The sequence below is a fragment of the Lytechinus pictus genome, chromosome 1 (genome assembly GCF_037042905.1).
Source record: "Lytechinus pictus isolate F3 Inbred chromosome 1, Lp3.0, whole genome shotgun sequence".
NCBI lineage: Eukaryota > Metazoa > Echinodermata > Echinoidea > Temnopleuroida > Toxopneustidae > Lytechinus > Lytechinus pictus.
In genome coordinates, this window is record NC_087245.1 from 43,773,548 (window position 1) to 43,793,155 (window position 19,608).

Genomic DNA, 19,608 nt, shown 5'->3' on the forward strand with positions numbered 1-19,608 from the left:
CGGCGCAGCTCAATTAACTTTATGACGTCACACACAATTTCTTTTGTAATATTTCATTAGATAAATACTTTTCAAATACTGATAAAAAAGCTCTTCGTAGATTCATAGTTAACTACAATAGTGGTTATTTTATACACATTTATGGAGCCGTCAAATAATTTAAAAACCTTTTTAAGAGAAGATACATTGAACCAATAAAAAATGAAAGTTATATCGGCACTATAATCGAATTCGACAATAAAAAAAATCATTATAGGTAACTGCTAGAACAACTGTGAGCCAGCACTATTCTTGTCAAAATTGAGTCAAATTGAATAGGAACTGACTACCTCTTAACCTTGTACTATCTTCATTAATTAGATTGACGGAATCTGAGAGGATGCCTAAAGCTAAGCAACCTAGAACTCGCCACTTGACCTTCAATGCTAGTCATGAACTGAACGAGGAAGATCTGTCATTCCTTAGGGTCGTATCGATGGGTAATCTCCCAAAGGTAGGTGATTTTTTTTCCTATTTTCTATTTCCTCTTTCCTATTTGAATATGATCCATGTTAGCAAGTATACATGAATACATTACCCAACCATATGAAGTGCTCACCTAAAATGTTAAATATAATATTACCTAGTTTGATAACCTTGTTGAAATTGGAGAAAGTAATCAATGAATTGCATATCAAATGAAATCATAATCTTAACCTTGCTATGTGATAGGAACTCATTGAAACGTTTTTGTATGTTGGGGCAAGTTTATTGAATATATACGTTTCTCCTTAATATTTCCCAAATTTCAGATAATTGCAATAAACTCACCTAATGCATGTGCTATTTTAAACACTGCTATGACTTATTTAAAAGTAATATTATGTTTATTGTCATGTTCAAAGTGTAGATTGCATTGTTATTGCTGCATTGTGTATTATATTATTTGTTGTCTTTATTTTTTTGCACGGCAAAAAAATACAAACAAGACGAATTTCCATTTATGGACAATAAATAAATACTTATACTTATTTTAATATCGGACAAAGTTGTGTTTTGTTTAACTTCTACCAATCTTAACAATATTTATGGCGAGCTTTCATCATCTCCTGTGCAGTGGACTTTCCAAGCCGAGTGATCAGTAACACACAATGCTGCCTGAGATCTGAACCTCCATATCCAGAGTCTCTATTAAGTATTGGGTTAATCACAAACAAAATATTTAAGAATGAACGCTTTTTATTAGGACATTTTCGGTGTGAATACCTTCCCAAAATATTCAACTTTGGAATTTTATTTGCATTTGATCGGAAGTTTATTAAGTTTGTGGATAATTCTAATAATGAAATTCGAGGTGCTAACAGAAGGAACATAAATGAACTCCGCTATAGGGTTATTTCTACTTCTTCTACTACTGCTGCTGCTACTACTACTGCTACTTTTACTACTGCTACTACTACTACTACTACTACTACTACTACTACTACTAATTCTACTACTACTACTACTACTACTACTACTACTACTACTACTGCTGCTGCTGCTGCTGCTGCTGATCCTACTACTACTACTAGCAGTAGTAATAGTATTATATACACTCCAAAAACACTGAGTAAAATTTTACACAATATTGGGTAGAAAGGGAACATGCATGTTTGCTGAGTATTTTTTTAACCCTATATTGGGCTAAGTGCATTTTTTAAGAATAAATTTCCACGCAACAATGCGTAAAACTTACAAACTATTTGGTATCATTTTACCTAACCAACATGCATTTTTCCATTTTACCCAATATTGGGTAATCTTTTTTTAGAGTGTACTACTACTACTCCTACTTCTACCTCTACTTGTACTACTGCTACTACTCACTAGCGTACCTACGTACGGGGGGGGGGGGCAGGGGGGGGGGCACTCTGCCCCCCCTGACGAGCCACAACCCATACAAAAGTCATATACCTGCCCCCCCCCCCCCTGACAAACTTAAAAGCCCTTTTTTTTTTTTTTTTTTTTTGCTTGTCAAATTTTTTTCTGGTACGAAAACCTAACTTTTTTTATTGAAGACCTTTTTTTTTTACTACTACTACTACTACTACTACTACTACATGTATTACGGTAATTACCGCTAGCACCGCTAGTAGTAGTAGTAGTAGTAGACGTAGTAGTAGTAGTAGTGGTAGTATTAGTGGGAGTAGAAGTAGTAGTTGAAGTAGTGATGCTACAAGTACGACTACTGTACTGCTTTCATGGCTATAGCTAGAAACTGTAATTTTACAGCATTGTTCCTTTTTTCATCACAGGTACGGGAAATTATGGAGTCTAGCGATGATCCCAAAAAAATGATGGACATGACAGACTTCAAAGACTGCACAGCGCTCGAGATTGCGACCGAGGTGGAGCACTCTGAGATCGTAGAATACCTGGTGCAAAATTTCGGTACACTCATGGACGAAATGCACATCCACGAATGTCTCATGTTGGCCATCAGCAAAGGTTACCTTCGTATCACTCAAGTTATCCTTGATCATCCTCTTTCCGATGTTAAACATAAAGGTATGTAGATCGACACTTCCAGCTCTGGCTTCGAATAGGACTTCCTAATAATCGGGGTCACAAAAAATAAGAAAGAAAAAGAAGAAGAAATTAGTAAAACAAGAAAGAGAATAGACAAAGAATGAAACAAGGAAAATAAAAAAAAGGAAAATAATGGGAAAAGATTTGACGGAATAAAATAGTAGGAAATTCAAGAAACTAGAAGAATAAGAATGGAAAATAATAAATATAATGACTCTGTCTTCTTCTTTTTCTTTTTCTCAGAGGAAAAGAAAAAAAAGAAGACAAAGGAGGAGGAGGAGAAAAAGAGAAAAGGAGGATGAGAAGATGAAGAGGAGAAGGAGAAGGAGGAAGAAGAGGCCAAAGAAGAAGAAGGAGGAGGTGGAAGAGTAGGAGGAGGAGAAGAAGGAACAGAAGAAGAAGTAGAAGGACGTATCGTTCACGTCAAATTCATCTTGTAACTAGTTAATTGAAAATTAAGTGGTCTATAATAGAACAACGTCTTGAGTGATTGAATTTATCAAAGCGGGATTTTTTTTTTTTTAAATCTTATTCGATGAACAGGTACCTGTTCACACCAGGATAAATTCTACTTCTACTCGACGAAAAGCAATTCAAAGTTTGATCGTGATTTGACGCCCCTGATGCTTGCTGCACAATGCAACGAAGTGGAAATCATACGACTTTTACTCGCTCGAGGCGAGTACATTACCGAACCCCACGCTATCCTATGTAGCTGTAGAGACTGTCAAGATGCCAAAGGTATGTGAAACAAATTTCTTTGAGTGTTTTATATGAATAATTAAAAGTCCAAAAATTTCATTTTTTTTGCGCAATTCGCCAAAATCAGTTTTGTTGAGATTCTGTATTGTTAATATTGTTGTTCAGGGGAAACGGGAATCGTTGGCGCGAAAATTACTTCATGAAAATTTGTGGCACCAAAAACTAATAATTGGCAACACATTCAAACATTAGAGCTCATATAACTGAAAAGGTGAATACAGTTTACCAATAATTACTTTAGGTATGAAAAGGTATGTATTTCCACATCTTCACACGATAACCATTAATATCATCTTACGTAGATGTGTAAATACCGCACTACATAATCGGATCCTAATTTTCATCAAAAAGTACTTTTATTGAAACTTTAAGTAATTATTGTCTACGCAAAGGTCATTCACATGACAAAAAATGATAATAGTAGCCTAAGTTTAAATGAACCGGAACCTTAATGTTGATTCTGAATGTTGAAAAGACGCTCTAGTATATGTATAAGGATACATAGGAAAAGTAATTGTGTTATTTTGGTATAAAAAGAGACCACATCAGTCAAACCCGTGTTAAATCTTTGCTGTTACAGGGGCCGCGGAACGGTTATGAAAGAGAGAGAGCGGGGGGGGGGGGGGAGTAACCATGCAAAAAAATCACAATCAGATGGTAACTTTTTACATTTTGGGGACACGGTTTTGGAGAAAAAAGGTGTGTGTGTGTGGGGGGGGGGGCTGAAGCTCAACCAGCCTCCTCCACCGTTTCTGCGGCCCCTATGTTAATTCAACACTCAACACCATTTATTACAACACATTTGTTTCCTACTGGTACTGTTTGGTGATTATGTTCAATATCTAGGGTGTAATTTTAACACCTCTGGGTGTGGCCCTCTATGAATACCAACAGAGGTATGTTTAAACGACCCAGTTTTACAGTGTAGATATTACCACCCTAAATGGCGAATTTAATATAGTTCCAAAAGTATAAGTAGATAATGGGAAAAGGTGGCATGCGAAAATCTTCTGGATGAAAATATAATATAATGAAACTGCTTAAATGTAACCATTTCGTTACATGTATTATGCTTTAAAATTTATTTATATTTTTATATTGGTTTGATAATTGAATTGGAATGTTCAACTCTAACCATGCAGACGAAAAAGCCTACCGGGATAATTCGTATCGAGAACGATTTACTTTCTTTTTCTTCATTGTTCGTGATATCAGACATATACTATATTGTTAATTTGGAACAAAGGTGAGATTACCTTAAGCTAATACTTCTCAAACTTTATCTAAAAAAAACCCAGCATAATATATCTGAAAGATTTGATTTACTGGACGTAACCATGGAATAATTTTTGTTATTTCCTGGTTTATGGTATATAGCAAATGACCCATTGCTACGGTCGTTAGCCGGTCTGCACACCTACCAAGCCCTAGCCGGTGAGGCATATATCTGCCTGACGAGCCCCGATCCAATACTCACTGCTTTCCTTCTCAGTGAAAAACTCACCAAATTGGCCTCTATCGAGAAGGAATTCAAGGTATGTCTATCATTGAATATCAACATTGTTAACAATGAAATTAATAGCATTTTTATTAATTTTAACAAAAATAGTTTTGATCACATTAATTTGAGACGGATGTTTCTATTTCAAATACTTAACATCCGAATGAACGGTTAATGATCCTTTATGTCATGCATGAGCTAACATGTCTTACCTACCAACTGTCACTTTTCAAAAGTATCTAGGTTCATTTTTTGTGGTATAAATATAAATTCTCCTTATTCATGAAGAAACCACACTGTCTCATATTCGTATACAATGTGAAGCTATATAATATATTTTGCTCAAACAGCTATTATTTTTGTTGTATTTCTAAGGGTTGTACGTTTGTGCTGTTTTTGTATTGGAGCATGGACCTGGGAAGCGGGGGTGCTGTTCAAAGCACCCCCAGGAAAATTTCCTGGGGGTGCTGCGTGTATTATTTTCCATAGGCAGCACCCCCACGAAATCAGGTTCCCCCTGTATTTTTTTAAAAATATGTTATTATGTACGTAATTATCACATCCGACAATCACAGATCATGTACTACTGTCTTTCACATATTCCAATAACATATATCCCTCCTAACATGCCTAACGCGACTCGATCAAGCTTCGGCAGTCCGATACAGACGTGGTCGCGCGCTATACGTGATAACCATATACTCGATAGCAGGGAGGAACATGGGTGTGGATGGGGATGGATTTGAAACTTTCAGATTGTTTGTCGAACCAAGTGTGCGCGCGCCCGACCAGTTTTACGTGTTTTGTATAAACAAGTTCAAGTCAGACAACAGAAATCAAATTTTCACAGTCTTTTTCGCCCTGCCCCATGGCCCTGGGAAGCGGGGGTGCTGAAGCACCCGAACATTTTCCTTGGGGGTGCTGCGTGTGTTATTTTCCATACGCAGCACCTCCTGGAAATCTGGCAGGAATGATAAATGACAGAAATGTAATGAAAATGAACTACGTTTTGTAGGAACTCCCCCCCCCCCCCCACTTCAGAATTTTCCGACACTTCACTTGAAATAGTGTTTAAATTCACCCTTTTTCAGATCGGAAAATCAAATATTTTCTGCTCGCGTTTCGCGCTCGCATTATTGATTTAAAAAAAAAATGTATTTAGAATGCCCAAATATACTAGGTCTAAATCTAAACACGCGCACGCATGTTTAATCAGAGACGCAGCTTGTTCTCGGGGGTACTGAAAATATATCAAATACATTTTATCAATATAATTTTTTCAAAATAAACAAACTTTATCAAAATCTGATAACAAATAGTTAAGTTATTTGATTTTGATGTTAGCAATATTTTGTGAAAATGGTGATATGCATGTCGTCACGAATATCTAATTTTTTCATACCAGTGTGAGTGATATGTCTCCCTTCTATTGAAATAAGTTGCAGCAAAGAATATCTAATGAACTAAATCAGTTGTCAATCAATTATTTTGGTCCTTGAAGGGAAATAATTGAATAAACCTAATTTTATATCATAAATACTAAAGAACAAGTGGGGATATGACATCATCAGTTTGCTCATTGAATATTAATGAAAACATGCCTAAAACTGTTTCACCGGAATAATGCTAATCTTTAAAATGCAATAACTTTGATATTCCTTTTCTGATTTTGATCAAATAGTCATTCTTTTGTTCGTCTGATTTTTCTTTATCTGTTCAAACCATATTGCATTCAGTCTGGAGTACCCCTTTAAACGTGCTTCAATTATAAAGTTTCAGATCAGTATATAAAAAATGTTCTGCTCGCGCTTCGCGCTCACATGACTAATGTAGGAAGATATCCAATTACCAATAACTTTCTTGATTTACAAAACATGAATAGAATGTCCCGTTTTTAGGTCTGAAATCTCAATTTTGTTTCCGCCCGCATCAATTGTATAGTTATATACCTATCCTGTTCATGATTAGAAAAATGCTTAAGATGTCCCTTTTTAGGTCTGAATCTCATTTTTATTTCCGCTCGCGCTTCGCGCTCGTTTCAATTGTATAGTTATATAACTATCCTGTTCATGATAAGAAAAGTGCTTAGAATGTCTCGTTTTTAGGTCTGAAATCTCAATTTTGTTTCCGCTCGCGCTTCGCGCTCGCAACAATTATATAGTTATATACCTATCCTGTTCATGATTACAAAAAGTGCTTAGAAATGTTCAGTATTTAGGTCGGAATGTCACATTTTTCAGCTCGCACTTCGCGCTCGCATTATTTGATTGTTGATATATGTATCGTCTTCATGGGTAACTGCAAACAGTCCTTATAACAGGTTCCTTTCGATCAGGCCAGAGTGTATCTTTAAAATATATGCTCGCGCTAATCGTGCTCACAGTTATCTTGTTCAGGACCACAAACATTGCTCAAAATATTCAATTTTCAGGACAAAATACATGAAATTTCCAAAAAAAAATTTGCTCGCACTTCGCGCTCGAATTATTTAATTATATATCTATGTTCTTTTCTAAGAAAAGAGCTAAGAAGTGACTGTCATAATGTATATATATATATATGTGTGTGTGTGCGTGTGTGTGTGTGGGTGAGGGTGTGTGTATGGAAAACTCAATTGTGCCCCCACCTTTGAGGAGAGATTTCAGCACCCCCACTGAAAAAATCGTTCCCAGGTCCCTGTATTGGAGTTGATGAAATCACATGTTTATACCAAATTTGATGATAACCGTTAACATTCAACCCCTCTCTTTGTAAATGAATTAAACACCAAAATGACCTTGATTTTGGTAGTCCCAAAATAGGACGAGGGATTACACGAGAAAACTTTTAGACTATTCCTGGTAAGATGACCGAAACTTTTTCTCCTTATATGATTTGTTGGTGTAGCTAGTGGTTTAAATATTCATGTTTAGTTTTTTTGTGTGAGTATGGCATGCTTTCGTAAGTTGGTTTTGTAATAGGCCCGGTGAGTGGATACAGGGTTCCCAGCTTTTCAAGAAAAACAAAATTCCCTGATTTTTTCCTGATGAAGTTTAAAAATTCTCTGATAATTATTTAAACCCTTTCCCAGTTTCGCATGTTTTCTAAGTTGTTGGAGTGATTTAAATGTATTTTCAGTATAAAAACAATAATGTAGAACTAATTAGTACCACCATAACCATTCATTCAATGGATGTTGTTTTGAAATGCAACAAAATATAACAAACTGACTACCGCGTGCTTTCGACTTTTGGGCCGATCAAAATTCCCAGATTTTTCCCTTCATTTGAGACATTTTCCCCTGATTTCAGTTTTTTAAATCAAATTTCTTGATTTTTCCCTGACTGGAAAAAAGTAAAATAATTTTCCCTGATTTCCCTGATGGGCTGGGAACCCTGGGATATGCGGTTGTGTGAGAGTGTGTAGGGAAATGTGTGTGGGGGATGTGTTAAGGGAATGGGAATGAGGCTGTGAGAGGGCGTTTGTTGGGGATATATTGTTGTGTGAGTGTGTAAGGGATATTTTAACCACTATCAGGAAGTTTTATGCGAATTTATATGAATGCAAAAATAGTGATATTGCAGAAGATATTGACAATATGTTTCTTAATGAATTGCCCAGGTTGAGTGAAGAAAATAAGGATTTTTGTGAAGGGCCAATATCATTTGAAGAATGCTATCAAGCGGTAAAGCAAATGAAATGGAATAAGTCACCAGGTAATGATGGTTCTACAGCTGAATTCTATTTTACGTTTTGGCCAATTTTAGGGAAATTTATCGTTGAAGCATTTAATGAAAGCTTTGACACAGAGATGTTATCAAACTCGCAGAGACAGGGAGTAATTATCCTCATTGAAAAGAATGGAAAAGATCATTTGTATATGAAAAACTACAGACCAATAACACTTCTTAATGTAAACTACAAAATATTGTCAAAAGTTTTAGCTAAAAGGGTAAAAGAGGTACTAGGGGACATTATTCATTATGACCATTATGTTAAAGATAGGAATATTGGAGAGGCAGTGAAGGCTAATAGACGATGTATTCTTTCAATCCTTATATCAGCCAGTACGATTTTGTAATTGCTGTAGATTTCGAAAAGCATTTGATTGTATATCACATAGACTTCTATTTAAAGCATTGGAATCTTTTGGATTTGGTAATGTATTGTGCTCTTGGGTTAGAATTCTTTATAATGATGTTGCTGTGTGATGAATGGGGGACACTCAACTGGATATTTTGAGGTTAAAAGAGGAGTAAGACAAGGAGATCCCCTCTCTCCTTATTTATTTATTATAGCTATTGAATTACTTGCTAATTTTATTCGAAATGATCCGGGTATTGAAGGGATTGGGTTTGGTGAAAGAAAAAAAAAAATTATTCTACGCAGATGATTGTACATTGTTTCTAAAAGACACGTACTCAGTTAATAGGGTGAAGAAAGTCTTCGGAGAGTTTGAGAAATTCAGTGGTTTAAAAATATACATGGATAAGACAAATTATATGTGGTTGGGGGAAGAATGTGATAGGCCGGTTTTACCTCGGTTTGGACATAGAATGCAATATATACAAATTTTAGGGGTATATTTTTCACGAGACTCCAAAATAAAAGATGACTTGAATTATAAGGAAATTTTGAGTAAAATCAAAAGATTAATTGGATGGTGGAGGCAACGAGATCTGACAATGTTTGGTAAAATTAGATTGTTAAAAACGCATGTATTTTCAAAATTAAATTATGTTTCTTCTCTTATTTCAGTTCCTCAAAATATCTTTAAAGAAATTGAAAAGATTTCTTTTAATTTTATTTGGGGTGGAAATGACAGAATAAAATGGAAAATTCTATATCAAGATTATTGTGCAGGGGGACTCAAAGTAACTAATTTTTAAGTTTTCATTAAAACTCAGAGAATTATGTGGATTAAAAGGCTGCTGTACGGTGAGAAATATTTAGGTTGGAAAGTAACATTTGACTACTTTTTTAGATCATTGGGAGGCCGGAGTATATTTCTTTGTAATTATGATGCAAACAAAATGGACTTACAAGGTATACCAATATCTTATAAAGATATGTTGAAAGCATGGCAAGATTTGGATCAATGTAGAAACTTTGAGAAAAACAAGATCAATCCTGTGATTTTTAATAACAGATTAATATGTCTTCATAATAAACCGTTTTTTGATGTTGAACTCTTTCAGAAAGGGATATTTCAAACATCAGATATTATTGTAGGAGGTCAACTAAGACCAGTCTCATACTTCCATAACCGGGGTTACACTGCTGATAATCTGCTGATGATTCAAATAATTTTTTCTGTGATTAAAGAAGAATGGATACAAAGTGATTTTTTAGTTATAGATAGTGAAAATTTTCAAATAGAACTGAAGATCTTTGGTTACCTACATAAATTTATGGATTTAAAAGCCAGATATGTATATAATTAACTTATTGAGCAATTTCAAAAAGAGTACACATTAAAGGTTTATGATGGACATTGTGAATATGATCTTGGAATAGGGGAGTTGAAAGAAACCTTTACAAGATTGAAAAATGCTTTTATATGTAGTAAACAAAGGGAGTTTCAGTACAAACTATTACATGGGGCAGTGTATACAAAAGAGAAGCTCTTCCAATTTGGTTTTGAGTCAGACAATTTTTGTTCTTTTTGTAAACAACAGGTCGAAACATACCAACATTTATTTTTAGATTGTTTAAAGGTTAAACAGTTATGGAAGGAGGTCATCAAAAAGCTTCATTTAAAGGAAGTTAGGATTGATGATTGGAAAACAATTTTCACTATCTGGTAAATGTGTGAGAATACATGCAATAAACTGTATAATCTTTCTGCTAAAACATATCATTTTTATTTCTAGAGGAAAGGGCGAGCTACCGTCCGTACAAAGAACAACAGATTAAAGGTTACAGAAACGAAGAATATAATATAGCCAAGAACACAGGGAATTTGGGAGTACACTTAAGAAAATGGGAACAAATTGGTGCATTTCTTTGACTTTTCATTTATCGTATTCTATTTTATTTTATTTTATTCTTTTTTTCAATGATACAAAGTTACAGATCGACAGACCGGAACGGATGTGCTACCTGTTGTATGATGTGTGTGCGTGAGGGTTTTTGTGTGAGGGTGTGTGTATGCGTGTATGTTTTTTTTTTTTTTTGGGGGGGGGTTGTATGTTTGTGTGGTAGGGAGTGTGGGGTGCGTGGGTGAGTGAAAGATGATATATATGTAACCTTCCTCTTAAGGATCATAGAGTTTCATGAAAAAAGTAGTTTATTTGATTTGACATAATTTTGATATTAACATGATATAAATATTGAGGTAATTTTATTATATATTATGTACTTTTTTGGGGGGAAAAAGTTATAAGAGTTCTCATACAAAAAAAATATATATACATATTTTCGGGTTAAAACTTAACGTTTTGAAGAAATTGTACAGTTATATTGATTTGAGATAATTTTGATATGAATTTATATGCTCTTATTTTTTTTTTTTATATGAGATACTTAGTTTGTGAATAACTTGTTTTGCGATATTTGGGATTGTAAAATCATATTACGAGGAAGAAATGAAATATCATTTAAAACAAAAAATTAATTAATAACCTTCCTCTAATTAACCTTTAAAATAATCTTTTATCCTTTTTTTATTCTTGTACAATTAATATGTGCAAAAGAGATTATTTCTATTCTATTCAGGGAAAAAAAAATCATCTTTTACAAAGTTTAATTTTTTATTTTGTCGATTGATATGGGTTTTTCCCTCTGCTTTCACATTGTTATAGAAAAGAAATTTGGCAGTTTAATTTCATTTGTAATCATTTTGAAAATATTTGTAATCTCATTGATATTGATATATTTATTTGTTTGATTGTTTATTGATTGTATACATGCAAAGAGAATCTTTATTTATATGAATTGTGATTGTAAACTTATTGATTTGAAAGAGGAAGAAATTGAAATATTATTCAAAACAAAAAAGTGAGTGTGTAAGGGATGTGAGATCAAGGAGAGAAGTGATATCTCCTTGGTGAGATTATGAGAGGATACATGGGGGAATGAAATTGTGTGTCGTCGTGTGTGTTTGGGGATGCCGCGTATGTGTTGAGGTTGAATGAAGATGTGAGAGGGTGAATCTGTGTGTGTGGGTATGTGTATGGATGTTTCCGATTGCGTTTTGCTTCGGGGCGGTGGCAAGAGCTCATGTAGGAGATTTTACTGTTCTTCCTCAATTTATTTTAGTCGGAATTATCGCTAAAGCCTATCAATCGATATATTCATATTATCTGCTTGTCTTTCATTTTACATCACAAATTTGAATTTGAAAAGTTTATAAAAACTGTTAACCGTCATCCAAATGCCAAAAATTGATGATTCATTCAAGAAAGCATGCGTATATTCGAATGGGCGTCATAAATGAAGGATATGTTTTTTTTTTCTTCATTAGCTTGCTATATATATATATGACTATATATATATTTTTTTTTTTTTTTTTTTTTTTTTTTTTGGGGGGGTAATTATCGTAGTAACGACAAAGCTTCACATCGTTTGTACTTCTAAATCGAAATACAAATATATATTGATATACTCTGATAGAACGAATACCGTGAGCTTGTGAAGCGATGTAAACAGTTTGCTTCCGACCTGCTCGACATGTGCCAGACAACTGCAGAGGTTCAGACTATACTCAAACAAGAAGCCACAACACAAGGAGAGGTCTATGCGGCAGAAGGCGCCAATACCCTCCGGAAGAACAGGGGAGCAAAACCAGAAATCCCCGGCGACGACTCGGATTTCTCACTCCCGAGGCTGGAACTGGCTATCAAATTTCGCCAAAAGCAAGTAAGCTTTTCAGGCGGATTCGTGGATGATAGGGAAAGTTCCCCAATTTTGTTGTTTCCATGATTATTATTTGATTCCTGTGCGTATATGCCTTCCAACAATACAGTCATCCCATCTTAACCAGGTTCAGAACTTACTTCAGAATATTTAGGAACAAAAGTCGGATTAAAAAATGTTTGAAATTTCGCTGGACTTCAATTGAGTACAACTACCATTGATTACTTCTCAAAATATTCGATTTCAGTTTTCACATTTCTTAGCACTAGCGTACCTAGGGGGGGGGGGGGGCAGGGGGGCAGACTGCCCCCCTGACGAGCCACAACCCATGCAAAGGACGTATCCCTGCCCCCCCTGACGAGCTTGAAATACCTGTTTTGCCCCCTCTGACGAGCTTGAAGACCTTTATTTATTTTTTGCTCGTCAATTTTTTTTCTGTTACGAAATCCTTTATTTGTGATTGAAGACCTTTTTTTTTTTTTTTTTTTTTTTGCTTGTTATTTTTTTTTTCTGTTACGAAATCCTTTATTTGTGATTGAAGACCTTTTTTTTTTTTTTTTTTTTTTGCTTGTCAATTTTTTTTCTGATACGAAATCCTTTATTTGTGATTGAAGACCTTTTGCATGTCAAATTTTTTGGCGGACGGTTTTGCCCCCCCCCCCTGTGGAAAATCCTAGGTACGCCACTGTTTCTTAGTAAGATAACAACTTGTTTAAAACAATCTTAACACTACTGGTTGACGATTCGTGTAATATAATATTCAAATCTGTTTCAGTTTTTGTTCAGCAATACTGACATCTCTTGCTTCATGTGCATATCCTTAAACCACCTTCCGTCCATTTCATCCTAAAAGTGTGCAATTATTATGAATTTTATTGATTTTGGATGATTTGTTTTTGTTTATCAAGTTCGTAGCCCATCCCCACTGTCAGCATCACTTGTCGACATTATGGTATAAAGGTTTTCCCATTCGGACCCGCCGGTGGCATCCCCTGGTCAAATGCTTGGCAACAGTTGCTATGATCGCTGCTCTACCATTCCTTACCCTGGCTTACTGGTTCTTTCCTAAGAGTAAGGTAGGTACACACATATATCTTGAAAGTATAGACTTAAGTTGTGATGTAATACCTTAATCATGTTTTGTTTTTTTGCTTTGTTATATTGTAATTCGTAAATGCTGTGTAATGAAGATTTAGGCAAGAGCTGCTGGTCTCTATGAATATACCAATAAAGAAAAATAGTAATAGTAATAATAATTGTAGATGTCAATATATTGTTACATTCCATTCAAAATTAATTGTATTTAATAATTTGTTATACCGTGTTTACCTTGTGATGTTTTCCTCAAATGTTCCTGATATTGTATACACATTTTGGGTTACACTTCGTAATTCCGAAGGTTATTTATTCTAAAGGTTCGTAATTCCGAAACACGTAAATTGCCTATACCTCGATGTTTGTTAATCCGAAAACGAAAAAGGGTTCTTTAATCCGAACATTTATGGCGTTATTCCGAAGGTTCGTTAATCCGAAAACTAAAAAGGTTCGTTGTTCCAAAGGTTCGATAATCCGAAAACGAAATAAGGTTCGTTAATCCGAAAACGAAATAAGGTTCGTTGTTCCGAAGGTTCACTAATCAGAAAACGAAATAAAGTTTGTTAATCCGAAAACGAAATATGGTTCGTTGTTCCGAAGGTTCGCTAATCCGAAAAAGAAATAAGGTTCTTTATTCCAAAGGTTCATTAATCCAAAAACGAAATAAGCAGAGGAAGGGCAAGTGTGGTGGTGAGGGGGGGGGGGGGGGGACAAAGCCAAAAATGACACTCGTACGTCAAAATGGGCACTTTGGTGATATTTTCACCATGCGATTATCATTTGCGTGAAGTCATTGTGTCGAGAAAAGCATTTTTGAAGTGACTTCTGATTATGGAAAGATGTATATTGAGGCTTTATTTTTCGCGAGAGAGTATAATGAGCGAGCGGTTTTGAAAAATTTCAAAGCTAAAGTTATAAAACTCGTTTTGGGGGCCAATTACTGTTAAAATTGCATCATTGCGAGTTGTTGTGAGCGTGAATCACAAGCTCAAACTTTAGGGCATTTCAATAAGAAATGAAAATAAAAAATTCCGAGCAGGTTTCTGCTATCATTAAAAAGATGTGCATCTAACCATGGACCCTAGGATCCATGATCGAACTAAATAATTTTTTTGGAAATATGATGGGCAATTATTTTGTATTCTTGTTTTGAACAGAATATTGGCAGATGCAAGTGATGTTCCAATGAATTCAATTCAATTCACTTAGAAATAGGGTTTCCAATGTGAATTTTATAGTGTTGGTACAATAGCAACATCCTAAGGGGTGCTAATGAGCGTAGTTATTCTCATTTTTTCACCTTTATAGACGTATTTAGAGACATTAAGCACCCTAATAGGGTACAGGGATCAACCTTATAAAAAGGTGCCAATTGAACCTTTCGTAACGTCAAGTATTATGTACCTTATAAATGAAAGGTATAATTTGCTCCTTGTGGGTTGCAAACGAGCATTTCTTGGTGCAAATAATAATAGAAAAGGTAATCTTTTGCACTTTTTCCCATTCAAACTAAACTGAGTCTTACATTATATAAGGGGGAAATGAAATAAAATTTCAAATAATAAGATAAAAAGATATATTGAGTCCCTCATTCGCATAACTAACAATTACGAGCATATTCATGTAGTTGCGTTGTGAAAATAAATGAATGTTGAAAATGCTATATAACTTATTTTGCATCCGATTTATTATTCAACTCAAAATGTTGGTTACAGTCTAGAAATCTTTTATCAGTATTAATTATTTTTATGAACGGAATGATTGAACAATGCAACCTCTTTCAACTGCCTCCAAGACAGCAAAACAGAATATCCTTACGCTCTAAATTTCCGGATACATTCGTAATTCCGAAGCTTCGTTATTCCGAAGGTTCGGATATTCCGAAGGTTCGTTATTCCGAAGGTTCGTATTTCCGAAGGTTCGTAATCCGAAGGTTCGTTAGTCCGAAAACGAAATGAGGTTCGTAATTCCGAAGGTTCGTTAGTCCGAAAACGAAGTGAGGTTCGTAATTCCGAAGGTTCGTTAATCCGAAAACGAAATGAGGTTCGTAATTCCGAAGGTTCGTTAGTCCGAAAACTAATGATTAACGAACCTTATTTCGTTTTCGGACTAACGAACCTTCGGAACAACGAACCTTATTTCGTTTTCGGATTAACGAACCTTCGGAACAACGAACCTTATTTCGTTTTCGGAATGACGAACCTTCGGAACATCGAACCTTATTTCGTTTTCGGATTATCGAACCTTCGGAATAACGAACCTTCGGAATAACGCCACAAATGTTCGGATTAACGAACCTTTTTACGTTTTCGGATTAACGAACATCGAGGTATAGGCAATTTACGTGTTTCGGAAATACGAACCGTCGGAATAAAGAACCTTCGGAATTACGAACCTTCGGAATTACGAAGTGTAACCCTAAATTTCAGTTGGTATCAATCATGTCAATTCGACCTCATTATCAATTATGCATCCCATGCCTCTATTTAACCTAGGTGGGAAATTTCATGCGAAGTCCGAGGACCAAGTTCATGCTACACGCCGCCATGTATGTGACATTCTTGCTCATCCTTTTCCTTGAGTCAGTGGCCTCTAAAGGATTCCAAAACGATTCCAATCAGGAAGACTTCATCCAAGAAAATCAAAATTGTACTTACTTTGCACAAGCCGTCAAGATGCAAACTTTCCACAAAGTTGATGATGTAAGACTTCGACCAAACTGCTTTTCACCGCTTCAGATTCTGATCATCGTTTTTGTGATGGGTAGGTATACATTTCCAACTTTGACCTGACTGCTATAGCCTATCATAATTATGTAACCCTCTTTGTGCACTGCACAGTAAAAATGTGTGTTAAAATAATCATGATAATCATGATCATAGGTGTTGAACTGACACCCGTTGTTGTCCCTAGAGGACCACACCGTAAGGAGTTACTTGGAGATTGCACCATAGAGTTTGAACATATACTGAAGAGTGAACATAATAATCAAAGGTATGTCTTTAGGTAATATCAAGACTTTGATATCTGTTTTTGACGACTTGTGTATTCAGTCACAAAGAAGGGCTATGCATTTGGAAATATATTCGTCACACTGCTCTCTTGACCATAAAAGAGATTACGATCATCTCTTCTCAGATTCGTCAGATGATCTTATTTGTTTTCTGAAGATATAGTTGAAATGCAGATATTGGTTGCTATATCACTATTGCTCACATTCTACAATCACATTCGTTTTACATCGTCTCTTCGGTACATGAATTACATCTTATGCTGCATGCAGCCATACTAGTGAGAAAGACAGTACAGAATCATGTTATCAATTTAGATTCTCAATGTTAGAGACTTAATTTTACATGTACTTTGTTTGGACAGGTATGCTCTGGACAGAGATCAAGCAGATCTTCCGAGAAGGTTATAAGATTTATCTCCAATCATTGTGGAACTGGATCGACATCGCAATGCTAAACATTCTCATATCTTCCATCTTCATTCGAGCTGTTGTCGTTCACATGGTCAACGTGTCGATGGATTTCTTCGAGGAAAATGCTTATGGATGTGAAGTGGGCGGAAATAACACTATCAAAGAAAATCATCTTCGTTGGCTCCTAGCAGGTAGTATTATCATATGTTTAATATACTACTTTGCATGAATTAACGATAATGATAATCCCTAAAGGAATCCCTATTCCTTGAAAACCGAGGGGAATCATTGTTCCTTGAAAAGCCGAGAGGAATCATAGTTCCTTGAAAAACCTACATAAATCTTTGTTTCTCGGAAAACCAAGAGTAATCATTGTTCCTTGCAAATCCTATAGGAATCTTTGTCCTTGAAAATCCGACAGGAATCCTTGTTACTTGAAATGAAAACCCTAAATGAATCTCTATTCCTTGAAAAACAAATAAATCCTAATAATCCCTTTTTCCAAAGAGTGCATTGAATCTATCACAAACATCTGTCTGTTTTTCTATTTTTCTGTAGACCGTAACGACTGGAGCCAGTACGACCCGACTTTGATTGCGGAAGCCTTATACGCAGTAGCAAACGTGTTGAGTTTCTCACGTCTCCTCTATATTCTCCCAGTGAATGAATTCCTGGGCCCCCTCAATATCTCCCTTCAGAAAATGGTGGGTCAGATACTGCGTTTCTTCTCCGTCTTCATCGTGGTCTTCTTGGCTTTCTTCTGCGCTCTCACCAACCTCTACCGAAACTACCCAGATCAATCTAAGTTTAAAGGGTAAGCTTGAAATGATACACTGGATGACGTTTTTATATAATATTAAAAAGATTAAAATGTAGAGTCTGGAAAGCATTTCATAAAAATTTATCGTCTGAGAAGCTGACAGATCAGACAACGTATTTTAAGTTTGTTACTAAAACGGAATTGTTGACTGGCTGAAAAGCAATTTTACCACATCAACTGTCAGATAAAATAGGGCTTGTAGGATAAAACAATTCCTTTCAAGAAACGCTCCCCAGGTCAAGGCTTAAGCAACCATCATATTATTAAATAGTTAAAGAGAATATCAGTAGCAGTTCCCCAATTCAGAATGATCAAGATAATCAGAATCGTCTACTAATTACTTATTTTTTTTAACTTATTTTATTTTCCGGTATCAGGTACGTTAACGCCATCCAAACCTTGATCTGGGCACTCTTCGGTCTCGGGGACTCTGGTGACGTCTCCTATCCTAACGATGCAACGTGTGATACAGAAACATGTGGTCAGAAGACGACAGAGTTTGTAGGTGTCTGTCTATACATGGCCTACCACCTAGTCATGGCTTTGGTCATGCTCAATATGCTGATCGCCATGATGACAACATCCTTCCAGGAGATTCACGTAAGAACACCCAACACATACAAAATAATTACTGTCATGTTGTTGTGAAAGGGAAAATATGAAGAAGTACTAGTAAGAGAAGAAGACGGAAGAGAGGAGAAGGGGAAATGGAAGGAGGAGGAAACGTGAAAAAAAAAGATGCTGAAAAGAGGGAGAGGTTTAGGAGCAGAAAGTAAAAGAAGGAGAGGGAGGAGGAAAGAAGAAGAAGAAGGGGAAAGGAGAAGAAAGTGCAGAAGAGTGGCAAGAAGGAAATATATAACGAAAAAGGAGAAAAGAGGGAAAAGAATCTGAATAAAATGACAAAGATGATGATGAAGAAGAAAAATAAAAATAAAAATAAAAAAGTAGAAAAAAAGAAGAAGGAAAAAAATGAAGAAGATGGAGAAGACGACGAAGAAGAATGTGTGATGAAAGTACATCTAAATTTATGAATTAGCACACCAAAGTTAGCGCAGAAGTGATTTAGCACTTTTGTATATACTTTCACGATTGCATTACCTGATTATCAGATTTGTATCTAGCACTCCCTTAGTCAATGAGTACACCTACATAGCACCATGACAGTGCATTTGATTTTAGACATTAGGTTGTGTGAGGGACCAGGATTTTGCCCTTCAAAATCAGAAACATCCTGGCTCAGAATACATCTTTTTCTTTAAAAGAAAGCAAGCAAAGACGTGTAGTTTGCGTTTTATTTTATGTATTTTTAATCATGGTCTAAGCATAAAGTGAAATTTTAGAAATCTTTTTCTTTTCATGACAAATGATAATGTGTATGTAGTATGTATAATGTATATGCATGTATGTACAAGCTTTAGCAGGCTCATTGCACCCCTTTGTAATATATTTATTTATTTATTTAGTTTATTTCCAGGCAAGAAAACATGACAGCAATAGAAACATTACAAAATAAATGTAAAATTGAGCACCAGCCAATGCCTGGGGATCACCTACGAGAATTTAAAATTCTGTCGAGAGGTTCTCCACATTGGCTGGTGCCTGCATGGAATAACAAAAAAT

The 19,608-nt window shown here is 35.4% G+C and overlaps 1 protein-coding gene across 1 annotated transcript in view; it reads left to right on the forward strand.

The window, feature by feature from the left end:
• The first annotated feature begins 365 nt into the window (after nt 1-365).
• Nucleotides 366-19,608, forward strand: part of LOC129263430 (short transient receptor potential channel 7-like) — a 29,769-nt gene continuing 10,526 nt past the window's right edge. The window contains exons 1-10 of the mRNA XM_054901342.2: nt 366-493; nt 2,277-2,529; nt 3,094-3,291; nt 4,690-4,847; nt 12,407-12,652; nt 13,558-13,725; nt 16,240-16,507; nt 17,120-17,359; nt 17,727-17,982; nt 18,366-18,588. Coding sequence (XP_054757317.2) covers nt 380-493; nt 2,277-2,529; nt 3,094-3,291; nt 4,690-4,847; nt 12,407-12,652; nt 13,558-13,725; nt 16,240-16,507; nt 17,120-17,359; nt 17,727-17,982; nt 18,366-18,588 — 2,124 coding nt within the window. The 5' untranslated portion in view covers nt 366-379. The remainder of the gene's footprint in view (nt 494-2,276; nt 2,530-3,093; nt 3,292-4,689; nt 4,848-12,406; nt 12,653-13,557; nt 13,726-16,239; nt 16,508-17,119; nt 17,360-17,726; nt 17,983-18,365; nt 18,589-19,608) is intronic.